Below are 12221 nucleotides of genomic sequence, written 5' to 3'. Positions count from 1 at the left end.
CTGTGCCTGAGTTTCAGCACTTTCTCACTGCAGACCAAATCCTTTCTCACATGTGAGACATAAAATCATCCCCAGCTGCAGATTGAGGGATTGGGGCGTTGCAATTCTGCCCCTGGGCTCAGGTGAGAGCCCACCTGCAGAGCTGCCCCAGCCCTGGCTCCAACAGCACAAGGAGCTGGCGCTGCTGCAGCCAGTGCAGAGGAGGCCACGGAGATGCTGCCAGGGCTGGAGCCCCTCTGCTCTGGAGCCAGCCTGGCACAGCTGGGGCTGCTCAGCTGCACAAGAGAAGGCTCCAGGGACACCTCAGAGCCCCTGCCAGGGCCTCCAGGGGCTCCAGGAGAGCTGCACAGCCACTGGGGACAAGGCAGGGATAGATGGATATTGGGAAGGAATTGCTGACTGTGTGGGTGGGGAGGCCCTGGCACTCGGTGCCCGGAGCAGCTGTGGATGCCCTGGCCTTGGAAGTGTTCTGGCCCAGGCTGGACGGAGCTTGGTGTGGTGCCCAACCCTTTAGGGGAATGGAGCATCCAAGATTCAAACGTGCTCCTGGCCAAAAGGAACGACAAAATTCAGAGCGTTCACAAAAGTTTTTCAAGTTAAATTACACACTTGGCATGGAAATTAATGTTAGTCTCTGACCTCCTCATATAAGCCCAGGGCAGTGGGTTTTGGATAAAGGGGTAGGGTGAAAGGGAAGAAAGGATTAAAGAGGGGGAGAGAGGAAGAAAGAGATCACCAGGCTTGGCTCCAGTGTTGATCTGGCTGGTGGATTATCTAGGGTTCTGGGGTGCCTGTACATAAGGTCTTGGTGGGGGCACCTTTTATAGATGACCTTCCCTGCCCTGGAGTTTACTTTCTCACTTTCTATGCAAATTTATAATCTGCAGTTCATTCTTCATTTCTTTCTCAAAATAAGTTGGAGGGCTTCAAGGGTCTGTGGTGGCCTTGATTCCCTGTACAGTCCTAGACTGTATCTAGGCTTCATTGCTGGGCTGTGCTGTGTTTGTCTCCAAGAACTAGAACAAGGATGTTTGTCCCAGAAAAGCGCTGCCCAATCTCTGAATGGCCCCTTTTCCAGCCACATCCTGTTCTTCCTCACAGCTGTGTTTTTACCAACAAACCTTGATTCTTGTTACCAACAACCTGTAGTTGGCTATACAATTATCCAGATATTGGTGTTTGAGGCACACAACCTCTAATCTTCTGGGCTTCTGTACTCAGGCCAACCAGATTTAATCCATGAAACAGATAGCAGCTAACAAGCAAGCTCTGAGTAATGTCCATGTGTTAGAGAAAACAAATTACTTGTTGGTGGAATTGCCTTGTCAAGCTTGATATGCTTCAGTGGGAGGTTAACAAAACTTGGGAAGAAAGGATGTTTCAGTAATAGTGGGCACAGAGAATGCAGAGTTTACAGGCCACAGGGACAACTGTTTGAACTTCCAAGATGAGGAAGAAACGAATAAGGTGAACCCAGCATCTGTGCTGAAATCAGCTCTGACTGGGTAAACAGTAATTCTGGCAGGGGGAATCTGCGACAACTGACCCAAGAGAAGAGAAAGACTGGGCATGAGGAACAATAGAATCATTAACCAATACTAATTAATAGAACTATGTAACATGTAGCCAATGGATGCTAGTTCCTTTGTATGCGAAAAAGTATAAATTGTTAAGCATTTTGATTGTTCTAGAATACCACTGAGCACCCAGTCTTGCACAACCCTGCAATAAATAATCAATGTCTCTCTTGTGTGTCTAATTATTGACTTATTGCACAACAGGTAAGGAATCAGATTTTTGCAGACAGCATTGTCACTGCCCCATCCCTTTTCCTACCCCTGATACCTTTGCACCCCTCAAGATTTAATCAGTAGCTGTAGCAGGACAGCTATGATTAAGCAGCTGCATGTTGTGAGCATTGTGTGTTTGGCTTTTTTAAGGAAATCAAAATTATTCCAAGAGGAATGGCTGTTTGGATGAGAGCCACGAGGACTGAAGTCAGCAGGACTGAGCAGTCAGTACCTGGGAGAAGAGTAATTCTGGCAGCGGGAGATTGTGGCCAGCATCTCATTGACCACCAACTCAAAACAGACTTACTAAAATGAAAAGTGAGAGATTTAACTAGGAAAGAAGGGTCTGAGTGGTAATTAATTGAAGTAGTAGTTAATAGAACGGTACTAACTAACAGAGAAATTGTGTAACTGGTAAGCAATGAATGCTGACGCCTTTGGTTGTTGGAATGTATAAACAGAGTAACGTTTTGATCATGGGTAATCTACACACCCAATTACCTGCTCTTTGTGCTAACTAGAAAAAGAGGTAGAAATACCTTGCCTCGGTGTGTGAAATGGTGCTACACACCGGGGAATGAGCCCGCGGGGTAACACTTCTGTCCCTGATTCTGTCACTGTCCCTGTCTCTGCTCCTGTCCTTATCCCCGTTCTCTTCCGTGCCCGTGTCTCTGCCCTTGTCTCAGTCCCTTTCCGTGCTCCTGCCCTTGTCACTACCCGTGTCCCCGGCCCTTATCCCTGTCCCTGTCTTAGTTCCTGTCCATTTTCCTTCCCGTGTTCCTGCCCTTGTCCCTATTCCTTCCCGTGTCCCTGCCCTTGTCCCCTCTCCCGTCGTCCCTCACTCCCCGCCCCTTCCGCCCGCTCAGGGCCGTTTCAAGGACATATCCCGCAGCGGGCTTTTTTCTAAAAGCCTCATTTAGTGTTTTATTTTGTTTTTAAAAATTATTTCTATTTTTTTTATTGCCCATTTTACATATTCGTGTGTAGACGGAGAGACAGGTAGATACACACACACGCATCCAAATCAGGGGCACGGGAAGCAGTTCCCTGGCGCTCCCCGCCCCCTGGGCGCGGCCTCGGCGCCAAAAGGGGCGTGAGGCGCCGCCGCCATTTTGTGTGCAGAGCGCGCGGCCGGCAGTCCTCAGCGTCCGCCAGCCTCAGCCTCCCCCGGGACCCGCCGCCGCCGCGATGCTCTCCGCCCGCGTGGCCGCCGCTCTTGCCCGCTCCCTGCCGCGGCAGGCCGGCCTGGTGAGCGCCATGCCCTCCCCGGGGCCGGGGGGACGCGGCGCCGCCGCCATTTTGGGGGCCGCGGTGACATTGAGGGTGTGAGGGGGTGACTTCGGAGTGTGGGGAGGGAAGCACGGAGTGTGCTGTCAGCGCTGTGGGACAGACCCTCCTGAGGAACGGGGTGTCCTTGCGCGGGCTCGGGGTAGTGGTTTAAAGCTGTCAGGGGAAGGTCAAGGTTGAGGGGGTGAGGGGTTTATCCCTCTCACACCTCAGTGTTTGTGAGGAAATGGAGAGTGGGAAGAGCCGTGAGGAACCAGTCTTTCCAATGACTGTGAACGGGGGAGAGGCCTGCTTGGGGTGCAGGATATTAAATGGCATCACCGTTGCTGCATGGTGGTGCCCTGGGAGCCTTGCTTAAAGTGCAAAAGCATGGTCTTATAATGCATTCATTACCACATTTTTTTTTTTCATCTTCAGTGTTCAAAGTTGGCCATGAGAAGAGTTTCTTGTCACTAAGGGTGATTAGACATTGCAAGGGGCTGCCCAGGGGGTGGTGGAGTTACCAGGCTCGGAGATGTTTAATGCACTTAGTGCCATGTTCTAGTTGGCAAGGTGGTGCTTGATCATAGGTTGATATCAGAGCTCTTTTCCAAAGTAATTGTGATTCTGAGGTATTTTTGTTATGGTGCTTTGTGGGTTTTTTTTTTCTATGTGTTTAAACAATACCAAAATCACTGCAGTCAGATTTGTGTTAGAAGACACAACCTTCTCTCTCGGCGGAGCACTGACTGGTGCAGTGATTTCTTTATGCCCCGAGGTTCTCATGTTCAGCACAGAAATGACAAATGTGAGGAGATTTCTCTTTGGGAGCTGCTGCAGCGATTGATGGTGACATCAGCACACTGCGGAAGAATGCATCGAGGGATTTGGAGCAATCTCCTTCATTATTTGTCCTTTCTTTGTGGTGTTGGACTTGGTTCCATAGGTGTGAATGGGGTGCTGTGGAGCTTAGCTCAAAGCTGACACACACATAAGCAACTCAAGATCAAGGATGTGTTAATCTCTCAGCAATTTTCTGCATGAATAAAGAAATCTTACTGAAACAATGGCTTATTCTAGGTTTCCAGAAACCTCGGTGCAGCATTTGTTGCTACAAGAAACCTCCATGCCTCCAAAGCATGCTTTCAGAAAACTGGTGAGTCTGAGGAAGGTCTTGAGTGTGGTTTAAGAATTGTATCTGTCATACATAAAGGAATTTGAATATCATGAGTGTTAGTTGACAGGATTTCAGGACATTTATGTTCTGAGCATATTTAGGTGAACTGTTACCTGTTCACATGCAGCCAACTGCACTTTAATACCTTGACAATGCCCCCAGAGCAGGGAGTGGCTGTGTGTCACCTGGCTTACATGGAGTACCTGCTTCGCTAGCATTCCAGTCGCCTGCAGCATTATTTGGAAAAAAATAGCCCCAGACTGGAGTTGCCTGCGGCAGAATGAAGGACTGGGTGACTTCCCCAGGCCTGCATGGGTTTGACCTTGTGTCCTTGAGCATAACTTTATTTTGCTGCCAGCAGTCTAGTGTTTAGAGAAGACAGCTGCACTGTGTGGCATGTGTTTGGCAGCGCTTTATGCAAATTTTTTTAAAGTGGTTTAAGTTGATTAAGGGCATTACTAATAAATAAGTTTTACAGTGTTACTTACTGTTTCTTAGCTGAGGAGATAACAAGCTATTGGAAGTCAAATTGAAGTATGGAGAATATGTTTTTATATCTTACATCAAACGACTTGCTCCTGAAACATAATGAAATTCATTTATTTATGTGTGGATCTTGGATCACAAATCATTTGGCAGGGTGTTCTGATGTATCCAAGGCTTAGTAGCTGCTCTGCCAGCAGGCCTGTTTTGCCTGGGCTTGGGCTGATTAATTAATCTGATTGTTTTCTAGGCAGAGAGAGCATAGGATATAATCAGGAAAGTGGATAACTACACATCAGGCCTGTTTTGGTTGAAGCTGGCTGGTGATGATGAGTTGAAGTTGTTTTTATTTGCTGGCAATACAGAGGCTGGTATTTATCTTACCCTAAGTAGAGGTGTAACTAGCTAGACTTGGGAGCACAGCTGAGAAAAGGCATCTTGTGAGTTGGAGGCAAGCTTACTGAGTGCTCATTGTACCTTAAGATGCTAATCTGATTTCAAACATCTTCCCAGGTACTGCCGAGGTATCCTCCATCCTGGAGGAGCGCATCCTGGGAGCCGACACCTCGGCCGAGCTGGAGGAGACGGGCCGCGTGCTCTCCATCGGTGATGGTATTGCCCGTGTGTACGGCCTGAGGAATGTCCAGGCAGAGGAGATGGTTGAGTTCTCTTCTGGGCTGAAGGTAAGCTGCTGCCACTTAGCACAGTCTCTCTGTAGCACAGAGATATTAAAATTACAGTTCTTTAAGGAGAACCTGAGACTATGCTTGGAGGCACCACTATGAATGTTGCATTAGCTTCATTGCAACTTCAATATGTAGTAACTGGTGATTTTTATTTTTAATTTATAACACTGTTTTCAGTAGCAGCATCTCATTCTCAGCCAGAGTTTGAACATTTGAGCTGTCTTTGTCTTCGTTTAGAAAGTAAAAGGACTAACTTGGCACTAGATTTTTTTCTTTGATTTCAGGGTGTCTTTTCTGTTTGTTGTTTAATAATGACCTCTCTGCTTCAATACATTATGCAGCTTGCTGGATTGTTGTAGTCCTATCAGTGGGTTAGGGTTGAAGCCTGTTTCAAGTGTACTGTAACAGCTCTTTGAGCATTTTAATGACCCATTTCACCTTGCGCAGAGAAGAAGCCAGTCCTTTTCTCTTGTCCAGCTTCTAGGCAAGGGAGTAATGTTGTACTTGAGCCTTGCTTACCCTTTCTGTTCTTTTTAGAGAAACAATTGACTTGGGTGCTAGGCTGCTGGTGTATAACTACCTGGTAGGTTGAAAACTTAGGCAGGTTCTCTAGCCAGTGTGGAAGGAAATAGACACTTGTACATAAAAGCAGAACATTGTCACAAGGTTGAGGTAGATCATGTAGGTTTTTGTACACAGTGGAATGGTCATGTCAATATCAAAGTTTTTATGCGTGTCAGTATGGATTTTCTCAGAGTGATGTGATCTGTGTCCCAGGGCATGTCCTTGAATTTGGAGCCTGACAATGTTGGTGTTGTCGTGTTTGGTAACGACAGACTGATCAAGGAGGGAGATGTTGTGAAGCGGACTGGTGCCATTGTGGATGTTCCCGTGGGGGAGGAGCTGCTGGGCCGTGTTGTGGATGCCCTGGGCAATCCAATTGATGGGAAGGTAAGTGTAGCTGGGTGCTAAGTACCTCTGTTGTTATCTGTGTGATACAGAGCTCAGCAGTTTTTTCTCTCTTTTAGGGTGCTATTGCATCTAAGACACGTAGGAGAGTTGGCTTGAAGGCCCCTGGCATCATTCCCAGGATCTCTGTGCGTGAGCCCATGCAGACTGGGATTAAGGCTGTGGACAGCTTGGTGCCCATTGGCCGTGGCCAGCGTGAGCTGATCATTGGTGACAGACAGACCGGGTAAGTTAAGTGCTCAAACCTAAAATGTTCCTTAAACAGAGACTCAGGTGCTGGACACAGGGTTGGGGAAGGGCTGGGAGAGCCTTGGGCAGCTTAATTCACCAGCCTCTCTGTTCCACAGGAAAACTTCTATTGCAATTGACACCATAATCAACCAGAAACGATTCAATGATGGCACAGATGAGAAGAAGAAGCTGTACTGTATCTATGTTGCAATTGGCCAGAAGAGATCCACTGTTGCTCAGCTGGTAAAGAGGCTCACTGATGCAGGTATGGATTTTGGGAGATGGTTGAGCCTGGCGCCTAATGGCATCCTGTTCTCATTGTAATGCTGTGACCTCTCCTGGCTGCAGGTGTAGACAGAATTCATATTACATGAGTGAATTACTCAGTTTTATGAACAAGAAATCTCTCTACCTGTCCAGGGGAAAAATAAATCTCATTTTTGCTGTATCACAATTAGGAAGACTAATTTGAGGCCCCCAAACTGTTGAATTGCTTCTGGAAGAGTCACCCTGTGGATTTAGGTTTCTTTCAGCAGAGTTGAAAGCTTCATCTTGGCAGTCAGGCAGGCCTGGTGACAAGCTGTGGCCTTCAAATAGTCATTGACTTGGCATTTGTTCCTTGTGTTCCATTGCCAGTCAGTGTGAATGGCAGCTGGAAATGCAGTGAAGAGCTTTCACTGCCCAAACACAAGGTGTTAAATAATAGCATCTCTTCAGAATCAGTGATTTCCCTGACCAAGGCTCCACATTTAACAGAGCTCTCAGGACATCAGGCACTTTGACCTCATGCCTGGTGGTCCTGGCAGCTGTCATGGAAGAACCCATGTGTTAAGGACAGTAATTTGTTTGAGACTGTCAGAGAGGATTGTACTCTATTACAGCAGCCAGGAAACCATGGGCTTTCAATATGAGTTTTTTTAAGAAGAAAAATTTGTCTTCATCTTAAGCTTTGTTTTAAATGGGAAAGAAGTCTGCAAGTGTTAGATTTAGCTGACACAAAGTTGCCCTGGAGACTTCCTGAGTCAGTTTTGCTAGCAGATGTGTTCAGCTGGTGTGCTGGGCTTTCCTGTAGCAACAGTGACACTGCCTGGATGTGCTTCAGCACTGGTCCTTCACATGCTTACTGTGTTTGCTGATTTTGGGCATGATGACATAATGCACTCAGAGGTGTCTCCAATTCTTTCCAGATGCCATGAAGTACACTATTGTGGTGTCTGCCACGGCATCCGATGCGGCCCCCCTGCAGTACCTGGCTCCCTATTCAGGCTGCTCCATGGGGGAGTACTTCAGAGACAACGGGAAGCACGCACTCATCATCTATGATGACTTGTCCAAACAGGTCAGCAAACTTTGGTTTTAGGCCTTGTGCTGTGGCATTGGTGTTTGTAGCCGTAAGAACACTTCAGGTTTAGTACTGTAAAATGTTCAGTGGGGTGCAGAGCTCTGAAGGCTGTCTCTGCTCCACACAGGCCGTTGCCTACCGTCAGATGTCTCTGCTGCTGCGCCGCCCCCCTGGCCGTGAGGCCTACCCGGGCGATGTGTTCTACCTGCACTCTCGGCTGCTGGAGAGAGCAGCCAAAATGAACGACTCCTTTGGGGGCGGCTCTCTGACCGCCTTGCCTGTCATCGAGACTCAGGCTGGGGATGTGTCTGCTTACATTCCAACCAATGTCATCTCCATCACTGATGGACAGGTAGGACTTCCTCACAGCCCAGCATCTCTGTGGAGCTTAGTGGCTGGTCTCTGAGGAGGCCTCCATGCTTCTGAACAAGATAATGATACAATTCTGTCCTGCAGATCTTCTTGGAAACTGAGTTGTTCTACAAAGGTATCCGTCCAGCCATCAACGTTGGTCTGTCTGTGTCCCGTGTGGGTTCTGCTGCTCAGACCAGGGCTATGAAGCAGGTAATTGGGAAATTGCTGTTCCTCCTCATGCTAGAGATGGGTGGTATGTAGGTGTGATCAGAGAGGGATTAAAGCTTTGCATCTCTTAGTGTTACAAAATTATAAAAGAACAAACTTTAGATATCTCTTTAATGCTTCCACTGCCTGCTGAGAAAGGCATGGGAGAAAGGGAAGTAGTGTCTGCATAAAGATGCAGGATTCAGTTTTGATGTGTTGAACTGGGTACTGATCACTTACAAAATAGAGAATGCTCTCTTAACCACAGGCTTTTAGTCCAGACTAAATTATCTAGAATTAGACAGATGTATATCAACAGTTGCTGTTTCAGCAGAGAAATAGTGTGGTTATGATAAAGTGTGGGATTTTTGTAATGTTTATAATCATCTGTTAGTTTTTAAATTGACTTTTATGGAGTGCAAGGCAGAGCTGACTTGTAGCACCTGTCAGCTGCCAGCTAACCTTCAAACTCCTGGACACACTTAGAGGTGGTGTCAGTGGCTGTGACTGTGCCCTGCAGGTGGCCGGTACCATGAAGCTGGAGCTGGCTCAGTACCGGGAGGTTGCTGCCTTCGCCCAGTTCGGCTCTGACCTGGACGCAGCCACGCAGCAGCTGCTGAACCGCGGCGTGCGCCTGACAGAGCTGCTCAAGCAGGGCCAGTACGGTGAGTGCCCCAGGCTTGGCAGGGCTGCCTGCCACTGGTGCCTCGTGCTAGCGAGGTTGGGCTTGGTTAGCATTTGTGTCTGTTCTGTGCACGTGGTACATGCAGATTTGCTTGAACTGAGCTGTCCGTGTGTGCTTGGTGTTCCAAGGACTCCTGTAGTCTGTTGTGTCCTGATGGAAGAGTTCCAGTGGTGTGAGTGCTGTTTTTTCCTGCAGTGCCCATGGCTATTGAGGAGCAGGTGGCTGTCATCTATGCTGGTGTAAGAGGTCACTTGGACAAGCTGGAGCCCAGCAAGATCACAAAATTTGAGAGTGCTTTCCTGGCTCATGTACTTAGCCAGCACCAGGACCTCCTCTCCACAATCAGGTATGATCGTTTACCTTGCTTTATCCCAAGGGTATTGATGTCTGGAATGCAGATAATGGTCACTTAACTGTTAGTTTAGTGTATGCTAGAACATCAGGCGTTCAGCTGGCTGTATCAAAACTGGGGGTTAAATCAGCCTTACTACCATCTGCTGTCCTCAGCTTCAGCTCTTGGGAAAAGCAGCTGATGCTTAAAGTGAACCTTCTGGCAATGTGTCTGCTCTAACTGTTCCTGAAATCTTGATTGGTTCAGTTCCCATATTGTGGACAGCTTTGAGCTGTTGGAGTGCTGTGGGTTAAGTGCTGCTGAGTGAACTGTTGGGGATTATTTCCATAGTCCTGTCCTGGAAACTGGTCCTGGCTTTTTTTGTCATGAAGACAATCATATGCCTTCTATCTCTGGGGTCCAGCTCTGTAGGTTTGGCCTTGTTGGAATTCATATAGCTGTTCTGAAAGAATTTGTGAACAAACTTCAGTTCTTAAACAGGACTGGCTCTTTCAGGAGAAGGGATATTCTATCAGTGGGATGGCTTCATACACCAAACAAGTGTGTTTGTTTATCTACTGAATTTGTTAGAAATGGGGAGGTTTGTTGTAAAGCTTCTGTGTTTGTCTTGGGGTTGACCCTGTTTTGATTGCTGTGTCGGAATTTAACTTAACTCTTCCCACAGGACCGAAGGGAAGATCTCTGACCAGACAGAAGCAAAGTTGAAGGAAATAGTCACAAAATTCCTGTCTACTTTTGAGGCATAAACTCTTAAAACTAACAGACCAGACCAGGCTGGTTCTAGCAGGCCAGACCAGGCTGTTGTGATCCAGTGTTCCAGCTCCATCAAAGACGACAAAAGCATGTGCGACTTGAATGTACAGATCTCGGTGAGAATAAAGGTTCCCATGTAAAAAGGCTCTGTTCTGAATGTAAAAATACTGTGTTCTGTGTGATTTCTTTTTGTCTGTACTTCTGGCTTGCTGTTGCACCTGTTCAATCACAGATCTGAACTCCCCTGGACACAGCCCTGCTGGAGGAACTCTGGAAATTAGGGATATCCTTAATGGCTGAGTGGGCAAACTCCCCTTACACAAGCCAGGAGAGTGACAGAGCTGAGGGACTTTCTCAGTGTTCATCATTTGTGCCAGGCAGCTTATCCTGCAGAGGGCATTGCAGGTGGGGTCACAGGGATAACCCACTGGGCTTCACAGGAATCCTTTTAACTGTGTCACTGGTAGAGCATTTTTGGAATTGCTGTCTGACCCATCCTGGTGCCTGGTCTTTGGAATACCAGCCTTTGTGTCTTGGGACTATTGCAGGTGTAGCTGTCACAGCAGTAATACATGGAGATTTAAATCTGAGAATCCCAGAATGGTTTTGGAGAAGACCTTAAAGTTTGTCTCGCTCCACCCTTCTGCCATGGGCAGGGACACCTTCCACTATCCCAGTTCACTCCAAGCCCTGTTCAGCCTGGCCATGAACACTTCCAGGGATCCAGGAGCAGCCACAGCTGATCTGAGCAACCTGTGCCAGGGCCTCAGCCAAGAATTTCTTTTCAATATCCCATCTAACCTTGGCCTCTGTCACTATTAAGCCATTGCTCCTTGTCACTCCAGGCCCATGTAAATAATCTCTTCATTTTTCTTGTCAGCTCGCTTCAGGGGCTGGAAGGCTGCAATTGGGTCACCCCAAAGCTGCCACTTGCAGGCTGAACAGTCCCAGTTCTCTCAGCAGAGCTGCTCCATCCCTCTGATCACACTGGTGCCTCTGGATTCCCTCCAGCAGCTCCAGCTCCTTGTGCAGTTGGAGCCAGGGCTGGGGCAGCTCTGCAGGTGGGCTCTCACCTGAGCCCAAGGGCACAGGGGCAGGATCCCCCTGCCCTGCTGCCCACGCTGGGGGATTAGCCCAGGGCAGGGGGTTCAGGCTGGGGCAGGACTGCTCTTGATGTGTGTGCACTGTCCCCAGTTAACTTCCTGTACTGCAGTGTCCTGCCTCCCAGTCTAACTGTGGAGTTATGGGCAGCTGGAAACATTCTCATGTGGCTCAGGCTAACAAGCTTCTCTTGTTAATGGCCTGAGTGCTTTGAGAGAGTGGGCTTTGCAGTACCAGGCAAAAATAAACACACACTTGAAATTCAGCGATGGCCGGTACCTTTTAGGGAGCAGTTAGTGCTGTGCTCCAGAAGGAGGATCCTGTGCTACTTCACCATCTTGTTTCTTTTACCCCACAGCCCCAGAAGAGGTGGCTGGGGGGCCTCACAGGTGTGAGGGAATACTGCTGTGGAACATTTCTACTCTGATCTGCCCAACATCACATTCCTTCCAGGACAGTTTTTACAGCTTGTGACTCTCTGCCCAGTGACTAAACCCTGGTTACTACTTGATGTTGCTGTGCCTTGTTTCATGTGCTGCTGTAGTTGGAAAGTCCTGAGCTCAAAAGTATCTCAGTCCAAAACAGAGATGTATTTTTTTTTAGTAGCGTATTTTTTTCTAGGGCTGGGACTGGGCAGCTGGGAAATGGCAAGTGGATCACAGAATCACAGTGGTTTGGTTTGGAAAGGACATTAAAGATCATCTGTGTCCACCTGCTCATCCACCACCTCATCCCAGGCTGCTCCAAGCCCAATCCAGCCTGGCCTTGGACACTGCCAGGGGTGGGGAGCCACAGCTGCTCTGGGAAACCTGTGCCCTGGCCTCA

At 48.1% G+C, this 12221-nt stretch overlaps 1 protein-coding gene across 1 annotated transcript; it reads left to right on the top strand.

Annotated features, from left to right (window-relative positions):
* Positions 1-2859: 2859 nt before the first annotated feature.
* Positions 2860-10460, top strand: ATP5F1A (ATP synthase F1 subunit alpha). Its single transcript, XM_030968757.1, has 12 exons — positions 2860-3038; positions 4137-4212; positions 5230-5399; positions 6180-6353; positions 6431-6597; positions 6719-6867; positions 7790-7941; positions 8072-8296; positions 8401-8508; positions 9026-9170; positions 9386-9536; positions 10207-10460. The coding sequence occupies exons 1-12, from the start codon at positions 2979-2981 to the stop codon at positions 10286-10288; spliced, it is 1659 nt and encodes a 552-aa protein (XP_030824617.1). The 5' UTR covers positions 2860-2978; the 3' UTR covers positions 10289-10460.
* Positions 10461-12221: the final 1761 nt, after the last annotated feature.

This window comes from Camarhynchus parvulus, chromosome Z (assembly GCF_901933205.1).
Source record: "Camarhynchus parvulus chromosome Z, STF_HiC, whole genome shotgun sequence".
NCBI lineage: Eukaryota > Metazoa > Chordata > Aves > Passeriformes > Thraupidae > Camarhynchus > Camarhynchus parvulus.
Note: the sequence above shows the minus strand (reverse complement) of the source record. Positions and strands in the feature narration are given on the sequence as shown.